This window comes from Ambystoma mexicanum, chromosome 1p (genome assembly GCF_040938575.1).
Source record: "Ambystoma mexicanum isolate Mex_15411 chromosome 1p, UKY_AmexF1_1, whole genome shotgun sequence".
Taxonomy (NCBI): domain Eukaryota; kingdom Metazoa; phylum Chordata; class Amphibia; order Caudata; family Ambystomatidae; genus Ambystoma; species Ambystoma mexicanum.
This window is the reverse complement of record NC_090921.1, coordinates 352,095,743-352,119,885: the sequence shown is the minus strand read 5'-3', so window position 1 is coordinate 352,119,885 and position 24,143 is coordinate 352,095,743. Positions and strand designations below refer to the sequence as shown.

Sequence of the window (24,143 nt, the reverse complement as noted above, 5' to 3'; positions counted from 1 at the left end):
CCCGCTGCAAATTACCAGATCAGCGATGGGGCAATTAGGGAGGCCCCACTGCAGAGTACCAGATCAGCGATGGGGCGATGAGGGAGGCCCCACGGCAGAGTACCAGATCAGCGATGGGGCAATTAGGGAGGCCCCACTGCAGAGTACCAGATCAGCGATGGGGCAATTAGGGAGGCCCCACTGCAGAGCACCAAACCAGCGATGGGGCGATGAGGGAGGCCCCGCTGCAAATTACCAGATCAGCGATGGGGCAATTAGGGAGGCCCCACTGCAGAGTACCAGACCAGCGATAGGACGATGAGGGAGGCCCCGCTGCAGAGTACCAGACCAGCGATGGGGCAATTAGGGAGGCTCCACTGCAGAGTACCAGACCAGCGATGGGATGATGAGGGAGGCCCCGCTGCAGAGTACCAGATCAGCGATGGGGCGATGAGGGAGGCCCCACGGCAGAGTACCAGATCAGCGATGGGGCAATTAGGGAGGCCCCACTGCAGAGTACCAGATCAGCAATGGGGCAACAAGGGAGGCCCCACTGCAGAGTACCAGATCAGCGATGGGGCAATTAGGATGGCTCCACTGCAGAGTACCAGATCAGCGATGGGGCAATTAGGGAGGCCCCACTGCAGAGTACCAGACCAGCGATGAGGCAATGAGGGAGGCCCCACTGCAGAGTACCAGATCAGCGATGGGGCAACAAGGGAGGCCCCACTGCAGAGTACCAGATCAGCGATGGGGCAATTAGGGAGGCCCCACTACAGAGTACCAGATCAGCGATGGGGCAATTAGGGAGGCCCCACTACAGAGTACCAGACCAGCGATGGGGCAATTAGGGAGGCCCCACAGCAGAGTACCAGATCAGCGATGGGGCAATTAGGGAGGCCCCACTACAATTTATTTACAGTTTTCTTGGGGTCACAAGCCACATCTCCAGTGGTCTCTGAATGCTCAACAATAAGGCAATAAAGGTTTTCACAATAAATAAAAAATACAACTCACGCATGTGCACAAAGCAGATTTACTATCATAAAGCTCAAACAACAACACAGCTTAAGGGCTAATGGCAAGTTCCTCCTAAATTCCCATAAGCAATCAGTGCTGACTATTTTTACTTCTGCAGTTAAGTTAAACAGAGGCTGGGTCACATGCGGGGTGCGTGTAGGTGATGTCACTAAACACGCAATGCCTGTGGTGAACATTTGCCCCACTGCTTAAAGGTTGGCAGACCTGCTGGGAGAGCTGGAGTTTCTCAGCATGGCACCAGCTCCGCCCCTGGTTTTTCAGAAGCACCAGTTTTAACCATGCCTGGGCATTCCCAACAAACAGCACGCTGGAGGATTACAGTACAATATATCCACTGGCCTGCACTGCACAGAACCGCGCATACTATGCAAGGATCAAGTAACAGTGTAGTTTGATGCTGCATTTTCCAGTGTCAGGACCGCAGTATTGGGCCCCCTCCCCACCTCTCTTACTTTTCCATATCCATGTGCAGTCATCTCGCTTTAGGTGCCATTTCTTGTGGGGTTAAGAATTGATGGCAGGTGTTCCCCCAATCCTGAAAACAGGCGCACTGCCCTTGCAAATCGCTCTCAGAGTTCTGATCATTAGTTTGTGGTAACTTCCTCATCACTGCTCTACACAAGGTCACAAAGTTGGTAGGCCTGGCGCAGGTTTTTGTGCAGAAGCTGGCTTGGGTTTTGTCCAGTTGGGCTGGCTCACCCGGAACCGGAAAGGCCTCTAGCAGAAGCGCACCAGCTCGCTCTTGGTGCAGCCGCGTCTGCAGCAGGACCCCGCAGGCCCGGCATTCCGCTTGCCACGGGAAGGCGCTGCCCCGATTTCGCCATTCTCGTCTGGGTCGCGCAGCTGGCCTTCCTGGAGTCCCAGAAGATTATCAATCGGGGAGCCACCGAGCGGGGCACTTGGTCCAGCAGGGTCTTGGCCTTGATGCTCATCTTCCGGGAGGAAGTTTAGATGTTCTGGAGACAAGAAGAAATGGTCGCTGTTCAGCCAGTCAAGTAGCTCCCCTGCAAGACATGAGAGAGGTTAAGACAGCATGACGATAGTCCCTTGATTCTGCTAGGAGGCTAAACCAGACTCACTCATTGCAGTTATTTTAAGGATGATCGCATTGAATAAATGGTACCAACGATACACAAGCAGAATCGGAGACTGGACAAAACACAGTTATGTTATAGCCTGTAAAACAAGCGTTGGCAATGCCAATGGGTTTGGTGTTTACTGTTCTTCGCATTATGCATTTATAGGCACCATGGTGCAAAGAGGAGAGTGCAAAGTTTGAAAGGAGGATGTGATAATGGGTGCAGGTGTGCAACAGAATGAGATTGGGAATAGAGCAACGGAGGAAGCCATTGATAAAGGGTGCCAATGATGAGCAAGAAGAACTATGTGTGAGAAAGGGTAACAAATAAAGTGAGACAGAGAGAGGAAGCATGAGAGGGTATAGGGAGAGCGAGTAAGGTGGGTGGATGGGGACAGAAGAGTGGAGGGTAGGGTGTGTTGGAATAAAGGCTGTAGAGTGGGTGGAGCTACAGAAGGGGTACATTGGGTGGGGTGGGGTAGGATGGGTGAGTGGGAGTAAGCTGGGTGAATGGGTGTTGGGTGGGTGAGTAGATAAAGAAAGGGGATAGGGTAGGTGGATGGGGATAGAGAAGTGTAGTTAGGGTGGGTGTGTGTAGAAAGAGTGGGGCTTGGGGAGTAGAGAGTGTGGGTAGGTTTGGCGGGGGCGGGTACATAGAGTGGGGATAGGTTTGTGGGTGCGGATAGTGTGAGTGGGGATACAGAGAGTGGAGGTAGCGTGGGTGGGGGGTCGAGATAGTGTAGGTATTTCTTTTGACAGCTACAATAATCTGTAGCTTCTGCAAATCGGGCTGTTTAATAGCAGACCGTTTCTGCTGAAAGGTGGGCGAGGCTGGGACAGAATCAGCCACTTATTGCGCATAGAAGGGACCCCAGGGTCTAGAAGGGACCCCGGGGTCTGTTATCTTGGTATAGGGCAGCAAAGAGCCCGAGTAAAGAAGACCACTGTATCGCTCCGCCGCACCCCAGTAAGGTCTGGCGGGACCCCCTCCCACCAAGTGATCAAGTATACATTACTAAACAGAGCATGACCAGAACAGGAAGGGATGCTGCTGACAGGACAATTACTTGGACTGGAACAAACCGGGAACCCAAACTTCACCTTCCACTACAGCAGCTTTCACACATTAAGAATTGGTCTTTCCCACCTGTGTGCTAAGAGGGCTGCACCAGCATAGGCCAGGCCAGGCCACTTGCCATCATCTACGTGACCACACTTCACCTCATACTGCCCATGCTTTCAGCTCAGATCTAACCATAGGCGAGGCCCTCCATCTGCTAATTTCAGATAGCAAGTGTCTGCGGCGCACTCGCAACACTCCTCCTACTCTACCTCCCAACCTGCGTTTCAGCCTGCTCATTCCTCCCCACCTTTGAACTGGAATTCAGCCCCACAGCCCATTCACATTAGTCTAAAACACCCCCTCTCTTTGAAGGGAAGGTACCCACCCACCATGCCCTCTCATTGTACATATTCTTCTAGGGCAAGCCGCTCACCCTCAGCGCTAAGGTGAACGCACCACTCCTAATCCAAGCCACTCTCTATCTCAACCAGGATCCCATTGCCGAGATGGGTTACCTTTAAATTACGCATCATCCAAAGAAGGCATCAACGTCGAGCGCCACAGCACAGAGCCGCCCTGCTAATGCAACATCAACACAGACTTCCCACAGTAAGAACACGTTTAGAGCGTTGCCTACCACACTTCCTGCCGCTTTGTAAAACGAGTCGACCCTGAAACCAGTAGCCATATTCAGTGCTGGTCATTGGGCCAGATGTGACGCCGGACCTCGGGATCCGGCCAGAGTCAGCCGCCCAAGCCCATGAACCACGCTGGAACACTAAATAAAGCACCTGCGACAGCTGCATTGCCTTTTACCGCCGGCTTTGCCACCGGTGTGTAACGCACAATGCTCGCTACATGTACAACTGAAAGGAATCAGTTGTACATGTAACGAGCAATCTGCATTACACACCAGTCCCAAAACCGGCGGTAAAAGGCAATGCAGCCGCCGCAGGCCCATTTATTTAGTATGCAAAAACAGTTATGAACCAAATAAATGCCCCAATTCAACGAAGCATTTTATAAAGACAAAACCCCCATGGGAAACTCTCTGTGAATTAGGCCCAAAGATTAATTTAATTGGATGTCCACTACCAGCCCCGCTCCCTCTAGACCACGCCCCATTGGCACCGCCCCCCCCACCCCAAACTCTTCTCCCACTCCAGCCCTTGTGGGATTACCCCACCACATTTTTTCCATTACCACCACTGGCCATACTATATAAATACCCATTTAAGTACACGAAGGGCGAGCAAGCAGAAAAAACAGCAACGCGTGGAGTGCAACGATGGAGACAGGGAAGGGTATACAAAAGAGACAGTGGAGCGGGGCGAGTGCCCACATGGGGGGGCTGCGAAACTTGATACCCACAGGGCAGCGCCTGCACCCCATATGTTCATTACAGACCGTCTGCCCCTGCCAGGGTTACCTGCTCAATCATCCACGCCCACCCAGGAGACCACCCCCAATGAACCCTAGTAGAGGAATCAAGCCGCAGCCTTCACGACAGGATTGTGGTTAATCAGTGCCTTACGTGGCACTGCAAACTGAGCCGGGGCTCATCAAGGGGGCGTGGCCTAACAGTGGGGTCCCCTGCTGGCTAACTAGGCCATGCCCCTTGACAGCTCCAGCTCAATGGGCTACAGGCACCCCCGCCAGGCAGCCTTTTGTAGAGATCAGCACCCTCTACCCAATGTGGGAGAGGGTGCTGATCTTTGCATTTACTTTGTATAGGCTTGCCTGGCAGGGAAAGTGCCTCACCTTTTCAGCCTTAATGGTGGCGCTGCACCTCGCCAGCTGGGAGGGGCAGCATCACCATTTAGGCTGAAAGGGTGAGGCCGCAGCAAGCTGAGGCTTTTTTCCTAAAGACTGAAACTCCCAGCGAAAGCACAGGCTCTTCAGGATTTAGTAAACAAGGCCTCTTATTCCAGTGGCCTCACGTTTCTCTCCATAATGGTGGCACGGGCCATGAGTATCTCTTGCTTGAAGGGATGCCTCGAAGTTACAGCAGCTACCATTATGGATGAAAGGCTTTTTTTTTCTAAAGCCAGAAGCTCTCACACACAAGCGAGAGCTGCAGGCTTTAGAAAAAAAATCCTTGTCATGTAGTGGCAGGGACTGAGAGAGGAGATTAGTGAGACCCGGCAGGGCCCCGCCACAAAACGAGATTTCTGAGCCTGCAGGGGTTTGGACCCTATTGGCCCCGGCCCACTTAAAGCTCTGTGGTTAACAAAGACCTTGGTGTCCTGCATACTCCCCCTCACCCAAACCTCTTCGCTGCTGGAGAAAGACGGGGCCCTGTCCCGAGGAAGCTTTTATGCTCCATGGAGACTGCACAGTCAGAACAGGTGAAGACAGCTGCCAGCCACAGAATGGCAGAAGAAGGTAGCCAAGGGCCACGAAAGAGGCAGCGTGTGGCCTCACCAGCAGTACAGACGAAACAGTGGGCCAGAGTGCTGCAAGCCCACTCAGACTCGCAGAAACTGGACGAGGCACTACACCCCCCCCCCATCACAGAGAGAGGGGGCAGGGCAGGGGCTGGGCACAGACTGCAGAGCCTTCACAGGGCCAGATGACTTTGCGAGTCACCCGGGTCTAAAGCAGGGAAGGTGTTACTACATGGAGGTACACTTTAAATAACCAACAATGAAAATGCCAGCAGTTTGTGGTTTTGTGTAGGCATTGGAAGGGCACTTGTCAGGCACTGCCTTAGTAGTATTAACTGTCTACTGATGGTAGCAGGGGGAAAATGGTGCAAGTACCTGGGCATCTAATATCGGTGTGTAGAAAATGCCCAAAAATTAAATATTACACCATATGTCTTTTAAAAGCAATGGACCTTTAATTTCAGGGTCCTACTGGCTCACTGCCAATTACAAGTGGAACCAAGGGCCACGCAAACTAGCCCTCAATGACGCAATGGGCATGAAGCGCGTGACGTCACATACAATACTGCGCGTGATGCCACGTACAGTCTCTCATTACAAACAATGGCACGAAGACGGCCGCGTGCTCTATATACACGGGACGCGAGGGAGGAGTCCTTACAGGACACCCCTCTTCCAAGAGGCAAGTTCCCCTCTCTGCAGGCATACCATTACGCAAACCCCTCAAGGGTTGTTTCATTGCGTATAGGTAGCCTAGTTGCTAGCCTATTAGATCTTACAAATCATAACTATTATGTTGAGTGCTGCCTCAATACTTGTTACTAAAGGATTTCCCTGCCTTTTGCAGGGACATATAATAGAAGGCATTAGTTGCGGAGCTACTTTGTTGAATTCTTTAAGTTAAGCCTAATCAAATATCCTTTCTCTTTTCGAGCACAGCCCCAAATTCACCCTCTAACTAGGCCGCTCTGCTAATCTCTACACTGTCCAAATACGGAGTGCAATTTTCCTTAAACACATATCAGTCCAACCTGAATAGTATCCACGACCATCAGGGTAAGCGCCAAGTAGGTTTTGGAACTCGCATTATGATGGCACATAACTGTTATTATCTTAATGGCCACTTACTGTTTGCTCCTGTTACAATGCGGTCCAGGTCCATTTAAGATGCTACTATTGGGGAGTCCGATTTGTGATATTCAGACAACCTCCCTACACACACGAGCACCGTCCTCTTCAGCTGTTCTTGAACCAAACACGGCCATGACGTCAGTCCCAATATCCCAGCACCTTTATCACATGTATCAACAGCATTGTCTTAGCCTGGCACTACAAACACAATGCGCGTGCGCTTTGGCAACCAGGGTATTTCACATCCAATGCGTAAATATATTAGAATGGGATGTTTTGGGCGCTTCGTCCGTTCCACCCTTCACCTAAACGTGAATGTTACTGAACACTTACGGCACCAACCTATAGGGGTAAACGCACATTTCAGATGCCAAGAAAAAGTCTTTAATTTATGTTTTTTTCCCTGTGTTTCTGAATGCTCTTCTCATCCCTGCCCCCCGCCTGCCCCATCTATGACCTTGGCCATGGTATGTATTGATAATTTCTATACACGCAAATGTTATTGTTAAATATATTGGTCTGATTAATTCCACTTTGTCTAACTATCGATATAACCTCGTTTCATCACCAGTAATTTCTACGTCTGCCTTTTAAACGAGTATTAACTTACGAAAAATGTCATCAAAATGTTTGGGGGGTGGGAAAGGGGAGATAATGGGTTGGGTGTGAATAGTAAATGATAGCTGAGGATGGGGAACCCCCTCCCCTCACCAATACATTTTTTTTTTAAAAAAAAAGACCTTCCATGAACTTTTTCGTACACGTTTAAAAGTCATTCGTATGTCTGGTGATAGAACCCATCAACCTTGAGAAAGACCTAGTGTCGAAACACGTGTTGGCTGAACCATTCTGTCAAGTGTACAAAAGTAAATCACACTTTCTGCTGACAAACTATATGTTCAATGTAATCATAATTACTACCAAGTCTAGGGCGAACAACCAGAACCAACCTGCCAGTATCTAAAAATAACACCTTTACTTGCACAATAGTAACAAGTACACATCAAAAATAATTATGTCCACAGTCACCTTAAAATACCCCTAGCCCACAGATGCTGGGCTCAAAAATGGGACAGCACAGTTAAGGAGATCAACAGGATAGGTGATTCTCACAAACCGTGCTTGAAGGGTGTGGGGGGCCAGGGGAGGCAGAACCCAGTACTCCAGCGCCCCACAGCCATGTGATCTGGCTCATCAACATACCAGACAGGCAGAGCCGGGCCGATACCGTCCCGATCTCTGTACGAATTCCGGCGACCGCCAGCAATGGTGCAGCCCCAAGGCAGGAGCATTTCTGCAGCGACGTGCCACCTCTGGGCAGGACAGGTCCTGGCGTGTGACATTAGCACACTTACACTGACGGCGCATACCTGCCAGAATCCCATGGAAAGTACCATGCATAAACCAGCTCTGAGTGGGAGGGTAAGCCCGAGCACCCGAAGGCATGCAGCAGGGCAGCACCACATCCAGCGTGCATCAGTACCCCATTTAGTGGCCAGTCTGACCCAGCCCTGGGTGCCAGTCTTGGGCACTGGTGACAAGTTCACGCTTTGTACCATGTATCTGGGGCATGGCACGACATGCACGGAAAGAACCGTGCCCCCCGCCCCACCCCCTGGCTCTGCTGGAGAGGATGTGCGGCCACAGCACGCAAGTAGTGGTGTGTGGCCAGCACACCACTGGTCACACATGTCTGGAGGCAAGAGGATAGCCCAAGCACACCCAGAACTGCATCTCGTATTCCGGTTTAGTGCAAAGCTGAATGGGTGAACTCCAGACCCCCGGGATAAATATATGAAGAGAGGCAGAGGCGATCAGAATTCAGGAGCTGAACACAAATCACTGCAGGGGGGTCCTAATCCCCTAATGCGGGACCCCCATCTTTGATAAACATTACAGAAAGGGCCCAGATTGCAGGCGTCCCCAGCCTCCAGCTTTAGAAGGGCCTGAGGTAAAGCAGGCTGATTTCCAGCACACAACACAATCGCAGACAAGGCCTGCATACTTGGTCTCACTGGTGCCGGCGATCTGGACTAGGAAGTCTGCGGGCCGAGGGTGGGGGATGTGCATTGCTCTGTGTCTAAGGGGGTATGGCCAGAGATTCTGCTGCCCGTCCACTGGCACCATAAGTGGGTGCAGCTTCCACTCGCCAGGACAGCACCCTCCCTTAGAGCAGGCAGCGGTGCTGCAAGGCTGAGGAAGGCCCTGGAGAAAGACAGTCCGGATCACCTCGCCTCCCGTGTGCCTCCCCTGAACCCTTCAAAGCTAAAATGCAGCCAACTCCCAGCTTATCGGGAGGAGGCAGAGTGATGGGAGACAGACAGACAAGCCATCCCACACATGCCCCAAGAAGGGAGGCCTGCCTCAGTCTCCAAAGAGTTTACTGACGGCAGCAAACATTAAACGTAGTCCGACGGGAGTTTAAGTAACAAAAAGCATTGGTGCATAAAAATGAAAATAATAACGGGCATATAGTTATGTGCAGTCATTTTGCTCCTACTTTGTAGCGCGCACAGCTCCCCGGCAACAGCAGCAGGCCAGCAGACGTGAGCAAGAGGGTCAAGGCCCGACTGGGGCTTCGGCCATTTCATTGCCCATGCGTCGGCTAGTTGCAATGCCGACGCCATACACTGCTCCTCCCCTTCCTCCTTTTTTGCTGTATCTATGCTTTTGGTGAGGTGGCCTACGCCCCTACACCTCTCTAGGACATGCTACTCTTTGTGTTACCCTCCAGATGTTTTTTTATCAATTGACAATAGCCCAAGAAGGAATTGTCAGTGGTGCTGGATCATGGAGGTTCTAGTGAAAACCATGTGATGGGCAACAATGCGTAACCATGCCCTAAGACATGGTAACTCATTATGTTGACACAAAGATGTTTTGGACTTATGTTGCCTAGCCAGCATAGACAATGGTGAAGGATTACAGGAGTTGTAGTTCAAAACATCTGGCAGGCCACATAATGCCTAGCTATATACTCTAAGATAGACCCAAGAACGTCAAACCTGCCAAAGCAGGACATAAAACCTTTGAGGGAGGTCAGACAGACTTTATGGATCTCATAAACCATGCTTCAGCCCTCAGGCTAGTTCATTCATACAGGGTTCCTTAACGCCCGTTAAGTAGTGCTTCTGTCACCCTAAATGCTGCAAACCTCATTTGGCCTTCAAATGAAGAGTGCCCCTTATCTGGATTATCCTTACATCCCACAAAAACGCTTCTCTGACACCTGTGCAAATCACCAACCTGCAACGTTTCATATTACAATGCTTATAGTCTAAATCTCCCTCATGCCTAAGGCATTGCGACTTTAAATTCCAAGCAAAGGCGATCCGTAAACAAAATAAAGTCCTTGAAGTTAACAGGCATCCGAAATGTGAATCCCAATTACTCAGAAGTCTATTTGCGTTGCTATGACTCTTTTTCTTTTGATGCTCTTGACAATTAAAATATATTCTTAATTTTGCTTCTGTGTTTTGGTGCTTGTGAAGAATCCTCCGAACCCTTCTTTGCAGCAACAACACAGGCAGACACACACACACACACGACAAGCGCAATTTGTTTGTTTATTGATTTTGTAGGGCGCACCAAACCCATAGGGAACTGGGTGCAATGAGTACAAGACTACCTAAAGCTTAGGTTACAATGTGAGACAGGTATGGGTTACACAGTAAGAGGGTTATATAGTAGGATAGGAAAGAATCAGATATAATTCAGGAGGAAAACAAACAAATTATACAGTATGTACGTAGGACAAGTACAGAGAGTAAGTACAGTAAGGATCATATGTCAGTGGTTCGAAGCCAGTTCAAAGTGTTACGTCTAAAGCTGAGAAAGGATTGGTCAGCTCTGAGAGAGAGGGGTAATGCGTTCCATGATTGGGCGACTGTCACTGGGAAGCTACTTCCCCCAGATTTTTTTTGCTTAAATTTGGGAATGTTCAGAGAGAAGGAGTTTGCCGCTCTCAAGGGGCGGGTAGAAGTTTTCCTAACGATTCTCTGTGTTAGGTAGGGAGGTGCTGCATTCTTAAGTCATTTGAACATGAAGGAGACGGTTTTAAGCAGTATTCTATCACTGATCTTCAGCCAATGGTGTTCTTTTCCGATTTCTGAGACACGTTCTCTATTAGGTATGTTCAGAGTAGTTCTTAGCGCATTGTTCTGAAGGATTTGGATCTTGTCTAGGATATACTTATTGGCTCCTAAGTAAAGGGCGTTACAATCATCCAATTTTGAGAATATTAGTATGTTGGCGAGGATAATGCAGCTAGGTTTGGGTAAGAAAGGCCTACATGCCCTAATAAGATTGCACGTGTAGTTGGTTGAAGATGCCATGGAGTTTACCTGTTAAGGATAGAGTGGAGTCAGTGTAAAAGCCTAAGGTTTTTACTTTTTTGAGAACCTTGATTGTGATTCTGTCTATGTTAAAGGCAGAGTAGTTGGTGGGCAATTTTTTTAGGTTAGTGGCCAATCCACAAATCAGGAGTTCTGTTTTGTCGTCATTCAGGCTGAGGCCATGGGTTGCCATCCATGCCTGAATGAGGAGGTAGATGTTATTTACCAAAGCGTGTGCTGACCATAATTGCCCAAAAGGGGAATAAGGATCTCGCTGTCATCTGCATAGTTAATGTAGGTGACACCCAGCCTGTCCAATTAGTCCAACAGAGGCTTTTTAAATATGTTATAAATGGTCAGCGATACACAAGATCCTTGTGGAACGCCACATGTAGTCTGGATCGGTTCTGTAGATGCTGAAGGGGAGGGGAAACTCACATTGTTCTGTTGTTTAGGAAGGATTGGACCTAAGCTATTGCATCACTTGAGAAGTGGGCCGCAGATGCCAAGTGTTTGCACAGAACTTCATGGTCAACCAAGTCGAAGACGGCCAACAAATTGAGGAGGAGTAGCATAGCAATTTTCCCTTTGTCCTTGAGCTCAATTTGAGTTTTTAAATCAATTAGTGCAGTTTCCGTGCCATTTTGTGGTCTGAAGCCGGATTGGCGGCAACCTAAGAGATGGTTAGCCTCAAGATAGTTCTGTATTTGTAAGTATGCTACTTTATCAATTATTTTGGGAAAGAAGGGCACTGTGGTGATGGGCCTGTAATTTGTTAAGATGGAGGGATCCAGGGTCTGTTTTTTTTAGCAGGGGTAGGACCCAGAACTCTTTTAGATTGCTAGGGACCATGTTGGTTGCAAAGAAAGAGTTAATTAATTTCGAGATGAATGACGCTAGGACTCTCGCTGCATCTTTGATTATTTGGGCGGGGCAGTTGTCACCCTGGCAGTTAGAAGGTTTTAAGGAAGAGATAATTTTTCAGTGTCAAAGATGGATATTTTGTAGAATCTAAAAGGTTCTAAGGCGCTGGCAGATTCAATAGGACTGGTGGATTGTGGTTCAAGATTAGGCAGGGGGGCTTTTTTATTGGCTATCTTATTTTGGAGTAGTGTTATTTTGTTAGCTAGCACATTTTGTATGCTTGTGCACCATGGCTTGTCCTTAGGTACGCTGTCTGTGGGAGGAATGGGGGATTCCATTTCTCATTGGATCATAAATAAGTCCTTAGTGTTGGAGCTGGCATTGCTGATTCTTTCGTTATTAAGGTCTTTTTTTGTGCAAATGATTTCCTTTTTGTAGTTGTTTGCAAAGTCGGTTAGTTGCAGCTTATTTTCTTTTGTGGGATTATGTCGCCAAACAGATTCTAGTTTCCTTTTTTGTAGTCTAAGGGTTTTAAGTTGTGGCGTAAACCAGGCATTAAGATGTACGTGCCATTTGCTTCTGCGTATTTTGAGGGGTGCAATGAGGTCTAGGGCCTTGGGCATGGTATTGTTATATGCCTCAACGGGTATCAGGTGATATTATCCCCACCAAAAATATTGCATTATATATGGTAGTCAGGAACGGCCATAGGCGATATTTAATTAGTAAGTTAAGAGAAGGTAGGATGTGTGGAAGTAGCCTTTCTGCTGTGATTTTTTTTTTTACTCGAGGGATGGTGCCATGACATCGTCTCTGGTCGGTTGTCCATTTGTTGGTAGGGTAAAGGCAATCAGATGGTGGTCAGTCCACAGTGGTGGGATGATCGATGTGATAGAGGTTTCGCAGTTCAGGTCCGCCACCCAATCTAAGGTCCTCCCTTTGACATGGGTCAGTAGGGATACTCTTTGGGTTTGAGTGGTACCTATAAGCCTTCAAACCTATGGTCTAGAAAGAGGTAGGCACATTTTGCACAGGTCAGGTGGAATCCAAGCTCACTCAGTCATTGGGACTTTGATGATAACTAGTGATGGAGACAGGAACTGTGTTGATGGCACTTGCTTACGAAAGTCACACGCCAAAGCACTGAAGCCATCGACAGGCTTTTGCTAGTACTCCAAAGCTGCCAAGGGACCAGTCTCTCTCCCCAGGGTACCCCCGATTGATGACCACTCTCATTCGAGTGTATTCTGCCCCAGTCCCAGCTAAAGAGCGCCCGAGACCATATACATGGTAGCGGTCTGCAGTATAAATCAACGTAACATAACATGGCTGTACTTAGCCTTTACCTCTCACCTAGAATCCGTCTCCCTTGTGATAGGTTACCTGACCTGAATAACCTGTTAATGATTTACTGTAATGTCCATATCCCCAGAAGACACCAGACTCCAATAACTCACGATGCTATGGGAAAGGTGTCTCTCACACAGTGACATCCAGCCTAACTATGCAGTTCTCTAATACCACTGTCCTTAAGCAGACTGCTTGGGCTTGTAACCACATGCCAAGCTGGTTTATAGGTCATACCACTTTATTGTACCTATATGTCGTCCCAGCTGCTTTGAAGTGGAACCTGACACGAGTTTGCACCTTACAAAACTCAAAATAAATAAAAATAAAATCAGGAGGATGTCGAACCTGGTCATTTTTACGAGGGTAAGCGAGATGCCCAATATTCTCTGGTGGGCATGGGCAAGTTGTTTGCTGCCACTGCACTCTTGCCAGAGTCTCACGCCAGCTCCATTGACCCCCATAATCCTCTTAGCAGGGGGGCATTGATAATCAAAGTGTAGAGTTTGAGCGCTGCATATACAGGCATTGTGGGAGTAGGGAGACAGTCAGGAGAGTTTGGAGTTCATAAACAGAACCCAGAGAGCTTGGGGTACATGGATAGGCCGCAGAGGGAGCATGGGGTGAACGGACAGGCAACCCCCAAAGTGTAAAGTACACTTACATGTAGTACATGTACAGAGAGCACTGTGGGCATAGAGTACATGGACACAGCCATGCGACGGTGGAGTACATGGACAGCATCACCAGGAGCGTGGGGTGCATGCGCAGGCAGTACTGGGAGCGCAGAGTAGATGGACAGACATGGAAGAGATTACGTTTCTCTGTATTCTGGGGAAAGATGTTTTAGAAGGTCTAAATCCAGCGAAATCCCTCCCAATTCCAGTATTGTGTCCAGTCAGTGTCCACGAAGCTTGCTTGTTTCCAGTGACCTGCAGAACGAATCTCCTGATGCAAGCCAGCAAGTTGCACATATGTGTGAAAGAAAGACTACATGCAAGAGCTAAGACACCCTTTCCGTGTCAGTGGGTTTTTAAGTCTTCAATGTAATGGGAGAATTGGCAAGGAAAACACAAGTTATCCCTTGACAGCTGCAAGTTATTCAGCTAGAAACTCACTTTATGTCAGATCTTGGTACTTGCAGTCCTACATTTATGAAAAGGGGAAAATAGCAGTACACAGCAGGCATTCTACATGACAGACATTAAAAGCCAGAGCTTGCATAACACCACGTGTGTGCTCTTCATATAAGTTAAAATTGGCATGAGTGATAAAGAAGATTGAACAAGTAGACAGTAGCGTGTTTGGAATCCAGAATGTCATCCCAGCTGCAACTTCCCAAGAGTTTTACTACCAATCAACTAAATTAATCCAGACAGCCAGGTACACTCCCCCTCGCCCCCCCCCTCCATTTACTGAAAGGATCTGCTGTTGTCTTGCTGTCACTTAACGTCCTACGACGTCATTTCCTGCATTATTACACATTTCTAATGCTATAAAGTCTCCCGCTTATTTTTTTGGGGCTTGTGCCGTAACCAAAATGCACATAACTGACTGCACAGCCTTATCATCGATGGGCACGGTGGGCAACAGGCTCAATCGAGATGGACACATGCCCTGACAGACACTGCCCCATCCTTTCACGCCTCTCCCAGAGCAGCCAGGCAGCGTTGCCTTCTCTTGACTGCTTCTTGCCTAGAGTGTGCTGTGCCCCATTCAAATCCTTTAGACTGCAGTACGGAGAGGTACCCTCTAAGGTGAAGGAAACAACACAAATTGGAAATGCAGACCGGAACAGATAGGACGTTCCAGAGATGAGTTCTGGAGCCGCCCTTTCCACAAGAGCTTCATTCTTGCAATGCCCGATGACGTGATCTGAAGATTATGAAAGCGTGCAAATAAATAACTTGGTTAACCCAAGTAAGGCATCAGTCGGCTTTCTTTTTGGAAACACACTTTCTATATTCCCCTTATTAACACGGTACAAGCAACAGAACTATATGTATATATAAGGACAGCTTTATATGCGCGCCATAAGAGCTCCACCATTGTGTCACAGTAGCAAAGGCGGGAAAAGAGCCTGAAAGGGACGCTTACGTTGTGACAGCTGTGCTTTAAAGGGTCATTGGTTACGATCAGAGGTCGAAGTGAGTGGGCACTAAAGGGTTCGAGATTACTCTACTTTTAGTGAAATGCACCTTTGGTTTTTAGCCCCCCTCTCAGTGGGGAGGCAATCATGGGCCATGCTGCGAATTCTCCAGAGCCGCATCTTAATGAGCTACCTTGCAGACGCTGGCTCCCCATTCTGTATTGTAACAGCTTGCCTGGGACATAAAGCCCCTCCCTAGCCACCTGAGAGCCCCGCACACGCAATCTGAGTTCGGCTTCTGCATTTAAGCATGGTTAACATGGAATTGCTGCACACCCAGCTGTGTGTGCGGGTGATGGTTGTGGGAGGGTGGCTATAGTCTTTGTCATGTGCCTCAAGTGCGAATAGTGGGTGATTAGAAAGGGTGGGTGCATAAAGCGGTGTGCCCCGATGAACAATGGCAACGTAATGGGGGTAGTTTCAAGTGCATTTTCTTCCACTGCGTTTCTTTGGTCACAGTGTGTGTGTGTGGGGAGGTGGGGGGGGGGTAGACTGGAGGAAAGGCAGGACCCAGGTATGCCGTTAGTATTGGGGAGGGTATTGGGTCGGTGGAGATAGGAGGCACAGAAGTGGGGGCAATGTCGAGTGGAACATAGCGCAACTACGTTTTTTGTACACGTGACCCCTGGTCACAATGAGCAGTGAAAGAATGGTGCACTGTAAAGACAATTTGGGGGTGCAGGCAGCGGTCTCCTGGGACCACTCTTGGTAACCCCTGAATCTGCCCACAGCAGCACACAGAGTGTAAGTGGCCTAGGTCTCGCCCCCTTCTTGTGTCTCTCACGGGAGTTCGCAGTGTGTTGCAAATCCTAGGTTTGCTTTTGCAAAGTGAGCAGCTACATTCAGCCACTCGTCTGATGTATCCAAAACTATGCAGGGCGGCGTCCTGGCAAGCGCAGGCCTGGGAGGGGGCGGGGGCAGGCCGGGAAAGCGCAACACTGCCGGAGGAGCCACCTAGTATATCCGCAGAGAGCAGTGGCATTCAAAGTTTTCATATCGAGCCCCCCCCCTACCGAGCCCGCCCCCCCACCCCAGTAAAAATATAGTTTCCTTGCGCCCCCCATCCCTTCCAGGGATCCAAACGATGTCCCGGGGGACCCCAGGCTCTCTAAAATATAAGCAGATTTTCTACTGCCTGTTTATTCTATTAAAATCAATCATCTTAATCCTTTTTTGAAGAGTCTAGCCCCCCCCCCCCTACATCATTTGGGCCCCACTTGAAGGGCCCTGCTGTAGAGCGACGCAGAGCATGTGCAAACAGCCGCCTACGAAACCCCTGTGGGGGTTTGGTGCAGTGTCAGTCACATGAAAGGCTGAACTGTGATGTGACACTGCCTCGACCCACAATGACTTTTTAGAAGCACCGGCCTGTTAATTATTTCCCTTCAGGTCCATCACCAGTGTCTAGAAAAAGGAAAGTTGGCCTCAATCGACCCCTGTGATTCCCGCTGCTTCCTCCTGCTTCTGCCCGGACCGACCACAGGGATAGCACTCTTGGGTTGCCCAACATCACCCTCTGCCAGACAATCAAACCGACTGCCCTGATCCTGTGCCAGTCTGACTTTCAGCCACGGCAGTAATTACATCTGCAGTGTTTGCTTTGGCAATATGCCTACTCATCGCAATCACCTTGGCAAGCGGTGTTTGGTTATAGCTCAAGAACAGTCAACGGTAGCGAGATATGGTGACGGCGTGGCCGGGCAGGACTTGGCGGCTGGAGCCTTTTTGGAGCTGCAATAACGCATGCTTGGGAGGTTGGCTGTTTATGTCACCGTTGACCTGGCATCTCAGGGCGTTGGCCGCTTAGCTCTGCATACAGAATAACGTACCCCACATGCTTATTATAAGAACTGCATACGCCACTTTTGGTTTTAAGCTTTATAAAAAGGCACACATTATTTTTGCTGGTATGTTACGCCATGGTCAGCTACGATAGCCTTCAATAATATTTGATGGGGGTACATGATTCTATATAATACTAAAATGATTACTAAATAATGTTGTAGGTGCCACGAAGGTATGCCAATAATGCGGCTTTAGAAGGGATCTTCCCTCTGTTGAAATGCACACACGCTGCTTTCCCTTCGAGTGGGTTGACGGGACACCAGGAAGTGCAGCAGCCTCCCACAAGGTTTGCTTCCTGCCAGTGGTGTCTGACAGCATAAGCAGGGGACTGCAATCGGTCAGAGTTAGAGGCGCATAAGGGCACAAGGAGCCTCATTACTCGTTTGGCGGAATTACCTTCCCAACTCATGTACCCACACTAGTTTTGGGAGTGATTCTGCCAGATTACGAGTGTCTGGGATGCATTGTTATTCCCTGGGCTTTGGAGGATTTCTCACAGGCGGTAATTTCAGGGGTGTTCAACACCCCATGTTTTTTAAACTTTTTATGAAGCATTGAGATTGGACATTATTCTTTGGATAGGATTTTATGTGCGTGTTCTATCGAATATCCTGGTCCTTCCATGTTCCTAAGTCATCAGATCATAATGTAGGTTACATCTCAGTGCAAAGTTGCCTTTTGGCAACAGGACCACAGAACTACACTTTTTAAATTGAAAATTCATTCAAATTCCCGTGATGTCCACTCAAATGTGCTTTTGTCAGTAAATCCACGGCTGCAGTGTTTACCACTATTGCCAAACATGTGATGATACCGAATGTTATCTTAATTACTGGCGCTACATTTCACATAGCCACTGCCATTGGTTTATTACTTCACTATGAACAACTGAGGATACGATGCGACCTGATGCAACAGTTGTGGAAGCGCAAGGCGAGAAATAACAGGTTTGCTTAATCTGTTGTAGGAAACACAACAGATGTCCATAGGCACATATGGAAAATAGCAACAATGGTGCAGTAGCAGTGTGCCCTAAATTCTGGCCTCAGGCGAGCTTGATGGATTTGGTTCATGTTGTGCACCAGAGCAAACCCCTGAAAGGGGTCACCAAGTCTTAATTCTGTTTTCCTCATTTGCCAAACGGTGTGACCCTGGGCAACTTGTCGATCTTGTGTGTGTGTGTATATATATTTGATATACTTTTGCTGAATCGTTCCCTTGGGGTGAAATTATTTAGCACCCTAAATTATATGTGTACTAAAAAGCACTATCTAACCTGAAGTGTTTGAACACTTTTTGGGCTTTCCTTTCACACGCCCCAAGCATCAGGTACAAAATCCAACTTGTGAAACTGAAATGAACAAAGACTACAACTCCCAGAATTCAATAGCATCTTTAAAGAAATTACAGAACTAGACATTGGAAAACTTGTACCCTGGTAACTTTTCCTATTGGGTGACCGCATTGACTAGTGATATTGGTGTTTTAAAATAAATGAAAGGGTCCTGCTAAGGCGTTCCTTTTGAAAAAGAGATGCTCTTGAGCAATTGGAGATGAAACAGGAACCGCGGGGCCGAGTCTTCCCAATTAAATAGAGTGTAGTGTGAATAATGCATATATTTGAAGCCGCTGCAGTTTTTGGCTACACCTGCAAAGCACTCGGCCGCACTACATCTAGGTGCCAGTATCCAAGGACAACGCCCAGTCCCTGGCCTCCCAGTGCCACCGTGTGTATGTCAGGAGGACAAGGCATGGCCCAGCACAGACCGCATCCAAAGCCACGTACAAGGCGAGAGCCACCGGATAGCACAATACACAAAGGAAGAGATACGAGCAGGTGTACCAAGAGGTGAAAGGGTGGAGGCAAAGGGGGGCAGGAGAAGGCACACAAAGGAAGGAAAGGGGGCATGAGAAGGAATGAAAGGGGGCCTAGGGTGGGTATACAAAGGAAGGGAATAGGGGCAGAGAGGGAATACAAAGGTGGCAAGTTTATATAAAGGAAGAGAAGGAGAGCAAATCATGGGATAGGAAGCAATAAAAAAAGTAGAGCTAGAGGGTATACAAAGAAATGAGAGCAAATAATGGGATTGAAAGGAACGAAATGAGGTCGAGAGAGGATATACAAAGGAAAGGAAGGAGGGCAGACAAAGAAATGAAAAGCTATAAAGAGAGTATACAAGGAAAGGGTGTGGGGCAAGAGGAAATACACAATGGAATGTAAAGAGGTCTACAGAGAGTATGCAATGGAAGGGAATGATAGCATATAAAAGAACAAGAGGGCAAGAGAAGGTATACAAAAGATGGGAATGAGGGAAGTGGGGTATACAAAGGAAGGACAAGAGCAGGGTATCCAACGAATGGAAAGGAGGACAAGGGAGTATATATAAAGGAAGAGAATGAGGGCAAGAAAGGGTATACCGAGGATGGGAATGAGAGCAAATTATGGGATTGAAAGTAATGAAAATAGGTCTAAAGAGGGTATCCAAAGAAAGGCAGTGAGGGCAAGAGGAAATGCACAATGGAAAGAAAGGGGGTCTAGAGAGTATACAATGGAAGGAATGAGGGCATATAAAGGAAGGAAAAGAGGGCAGGAGAGGGTATACCAAGGATGCGAATGAGGGCAAGAGGGTGTGCAAAGGAAGGGCAGGAGAGGGTATGCAGCGACTGGAAAGGAGGGTAAGAGAGGGGATGCAAAGTAAGGGCAAGAGAGGGTGTACAAAGCAAGAGAGGGTATGGAGCGGCTGGAAAGGAGGGCAAGAGAGAGGGTACAAAGCAAGGGCAAGAGAGGGTATGGAGCGACTGGAAAGGAGGGCAAGAGAGGGGATGCAAAGGAAGGGCAAGAGAGGGTATGCAGCGGCTGGAAAGGAGGGCAAGAGAGGGTGTACAAAGCAAGGGCAAGAGACGGTATGCAGCGACTGGAAAGGAGGGTAAGAGAGGGGATGCAAAGGAAGGGCAAGAGAGGGTATGCAGCGGCTGGAAAGGAGGGCAAGAGAGGGTGTACAAAGCAAGGGCAAGAGACGGTATGCAGCGACTGGAAAGGAGGGTAAGAGAGGGGATGCAAAGGAAGGGCAAGAGAGGGTATGCAGCGGCTGGAAAGGAGGGCAAGAGAGGGTGTACAAAGCAAGGGCAAGAGAGGGTATGCAGCGACTGGAAAGGAGGGTAAGAGAGGGGATGCAAAGGAAGGGCAAGAGAGGGTATGCAGCGGCTGGAAAGGAGGGCAAGAGAGGGTATGCAGCGGCTGGAAAGGAGGGCAAGAGAAGGTGTACAAAGCAAGGGCAAGAGACGGTATGCAGCGACTGGAAAGGAGGGCGAGAGAGGGGGTACAAAGCAAGGGCAAGAGGGTATGCAGCGGCTGGAAAGGAGGGCAAGAGAGGGTATGCAGCAGCTGGAAAGGAGGGCAAGAGAAGGTGTACAAAGCAAGGGAAAAAGAGGGTATGGAGCGGCTGGAAAGGAGGGCAAGAGAGGGGGTACAAAGCAAGGGCAAGAGAGGGTATGGAGCGGCTGGAAAGGAGGGCAAGAGAGGGGGTACAAAGCAAGGGCAAGAGAGGGTATGCAGCGACTGGAAAGGAGGGCAAGAGAGGGGATGCAAAGGAAGGGCAAGAGAGGGTATGCAGCCACTGGAAAGGAGGGCAAGAGAGGGGATGCAAAGGAAGGGCAAGAGAGGGTATGCAGCGGCTGGAAAGGAGGGCAAGAGAGGGTATGCAGGGGCTGGAAAAGAGGGCAAGAGAGGGTGTACATAGCAAGGGCAAGAGAGGGTATGGAGCGGCTGGAAAGGAGGGCAAGAGAGGGTGTACAAAGCAAGGGCAAGAGAGGGTATGCAGCGACTGGAAAGGAGGGCGAGAGAGAGTATTCAGCGGCTGGTAAGGAGGGCAAAAGAGGGTGTACAAAGGAAGGGCAAGCGAGGGTGTATAAAGGAAGGGCAAGAGAGGGTATGCAGCGACTGGAAAGGAGGGCGAGAGAGAGTATTCAGCGGCTGGTAAGGAGGGCAAAAGAGGGTGTACAAAGGAAGGGCAAGCGAGGGTGTATAAAGGAAGGGCAAGAGAGGGTATGCAGCGGCTGGAAAGGAGGGCAAGAGAGGGTGTGCAAAGGAAGGGCAAGAGAGGGTATGCAGCGGCTGGAAAGGAGGGCAAGAGAGGGTGTGCAAAGGAAGGGCAAGAGAGGGTATGCAGCGGCTGGAAAGGAGGGCAAGAGAGGGTGTGCAAAGGAAGGGCAAGAGAGGGTATGCAGCGGCTGGAAAGGAGGGCAAGAGAGGGGCTCGAAACAGTGGTGGAAAGTGATTTTTTTTTCACTGGGGGATCCCACCAGGCACGGACACGTGGGGGTAAAGTGATAGTTTCTTATAATGCTGTAAGCAAAGTATAAAAAAGGTGCACACCTTTCAAACCCAAAAAGCTGTAAATATTCTGCAATATTAACGAGGAGCTTCACAAGGATCCTAATCAGAGGCTCGAGTGGTTTTGTGCGGAAATGTCTCAACGTGGCACAGTTTAAAGCAAAGCGAGCCCAGCACAGTCTCGTTTAAAGCAATGAAACATTCTAAAATAAATGTAGAGTGCAAGTGGATTCCCCGGACTGGGGATCCGGATCAGAGATCCATGTTTTGCAAGATGATAGAAGATCTGGCCCAATGTCAGCACTGCATAGAAAGGAATGAAACGAGTCTAGAGAGCAAGAGCGGGTATACATAGGGTGGAAAACAGTACATAAAGGAAGGGATGGAGAGCAAGAGAAGGTAGAGGAATGCAAGAAGCTTAACACAAGGTTTACAAAGGGCGGAACGAGCGGTAACAGAGGGTACACAAAGGAATGAAAGGAGGGAAAGACAAAGTTACACAAACGGTAGGAAAAGAAACGATGGTAATGATATGTATGCGAAGGGAATGTGTGGCGAGCATGGGGTATAAAATGGAAGAAACGGAATGAAGTGCAAGGGAAATTATACAAATGAAGCAAAAGATGGCAAGAGTTAAGAGAAGGTGTCTGAAGGAAAGGAGCACGAGGAAAATGCATGATGAAAAGGTAGGCGATAGAAGTTATGTGAAGTGAGCAAAGGAGGACAATAGACCGGTGCAGCAAGGATGAAATGGAATGAAGGAAAGACAGGCCAGAAAGGACATACAGAGGATGGGAAGAAAGGGACAGTGCAGGGAGGAAGGAAGGAAGAGAAGGTATACGAAAGAAAACATATGGAAGGTAGGAAGAAAGGAATGGAGGGGGAAAAAGGCGGAGGGGAGGGAGGACATTGACGGGCTCTCGGAAATTGCTATGCTCCATTTCATACCCTAAATCAATGGAAAGGGCGATCAGATTTGAGAACCTCGGACTAAGAAAATAAGTGACTATTTTTTGGGGGTGGGGGTTATTTAAAAACTAGGCGGATTATCGAAAGATTTGGAGAGATTATAATGGAAGAAGGAGACTGGAAGCAAGAGAGAATGAAGGAAGGAATTGATGAGATGGACAGAAGTGAGGAAAGGGAGGAAGAAGACGAAGGAGAATAAGCGACAGGGAGAAACGGGCAGGGAGTAGGAGAAAGACTAAGAAGCAGAAGGGAGGAAAGGGGAATAAGGAAAGAAGAAATGCAATAACACAATAGAAAGAGACATACGTGGAAGGAGGGTGGGGGGTATACAGCGCCTGGCAGAGTGTACTCACTGTAGGGGTTGCTCCGCTCTTGCCCAGGCTCCGGCGAGTAGCGCTTCCAGCGAGACCCCCCGCAGGACATGACCACGGTGCGGATGAACTCCCGCCCGCACAGCTTCACCCCGTACTCCAATCCGTTGTCGGGGACCTCGGCACGCACCGCCGCCGGAAGTAGGAGCGCCAGCGTCAGCGTCGCGCGCACCATCTTCTGCATCTTGCACACCAGGCCCAGGGCTGGACTGGGAAGTAAAAGAGGCCCTGGTCACGCGCTGGAGCAATCTCAGCCCAGGCAGAGAGAGAACGTGCAGCGCGCTGGACTTCCCACTGCAGGCCCGGCTCCACTTAATCTTAGGCCCAGAGAGCGGGGAAGGGGCCCTTTTATACCCAGTAGCCCATGTAGCATGTCCATCATCCCGCCACTGGAGGCCCTGAAGCCATTTGGCAGGGTCTGTGTGAAACGGCCTTGAGCGCGATAAACGATGTCCAGAAGGAACTGAGAGATCTAGCCGCGTCCTTGGAGAGCCACAGAAGGTACGGAAGGTCCCTGCCCCGGTCGATAACAGTCTCCTCCGACGAGCAAGCATGCAGTCCCAGGAACGATACCCGGGGGTCTTATCTGGGCCAGAAATGCCCCGCCTGTGCCCTGGCGTGTTCTTCCGCCACTTGCTACTATGGTCATCATTGTGTTCATCCGCGCGCTCTTATCAGGTGTCAATCAAAGGAGATAGACAACGAGAAGCCATGGCCTCCGTCGTTGCATTCAGTGACTTGGGGTCTAGATTGCATACCAGGATACGTTGTTACCAAATGGGGTTGATGCGACGGGGCTGGTGGGGACCGAAGGACGCAGAGCAGCAGAAACCCCAAGCCCACCCAGTCACTTCCTCATGGGGAATTAGGGTGTTGTCCCCCTCCCATATGTTTCCTCGACCAAAATGTGTATATGCATTCCGTGCTTTAAATGGTGCATGTCACAGCGCGAAATGAACTATTTCCCCAGCGATAAGCATCCCCCCGCTTCTCCGAGGGGACACGATATGCAGCGTGTGGCCCATAGCTGACCACAACACACGTCATTACAACCAAACATCCAGCGACATGTCACAGTCCATTCCAGCAGGCTTAACACTATGCCCCCGGCGGTGAATGCTTCCTGGTACTGTGTTTACGCAGCCAGCGCTCTCTTGCAACTCCAGCGTGTCACAAAAACTGTGACTGGCTCAGTCAGGGGTCAAGCTCTAAAAAAACAAGCATTGGCAATGCCAACAGTTTGGGCTTTCGT

The 24,143-nt window shown here is 49.2% G+C and overlaps 1 protein-coding gene across 1 annotated transcript; it reads right to left on the bottom strand.

Annotated features, from left to right (window-relative positions):
• Positions 1-1,001: 1,001 nt before the first annotated feature.
• LOC138570113 (insulin-like 3) lies at positions 1,002-23,450 on the bottom strand. Its single transcript, XM_069648732.1, has 2 exons — positions 22,874-23,450; positions 1,002-2,024 (listed from the first exon to the last, which is right to left on the bottom strand). Exons 1-2 carry the CDS (start codon positions 23,073-23,075, stop codon positions 1,738-1,740), a joined length of 489 nt encoding a protein of 162 aa, XP_069504833.1. The 5' UTR covers positions 23,076-23,450; the 3' UTR covers positions 1,002-1,737.
• Between the last annotated feature and the right edge of the window lie 693 nt (positions 23,451-24,143).

Bases quoted from the DNA above. Each gene is read 5' to 3' on its own strand.
- LOC138570113 (XM_069648732.1), bottom strand. From the start codon at position 23,075: ATGCAGAAGATGGTGCGCGCGACGCTGACGCTGGCGCTCCTACTTCCG. The intron at 2,025-22,873 runs GTGAGTACACTC...CATGTCTTGCAG, and splicing joins AGAGCGGAGCAACCCCTACA to GGGAGCTACTTGACTGGCTG.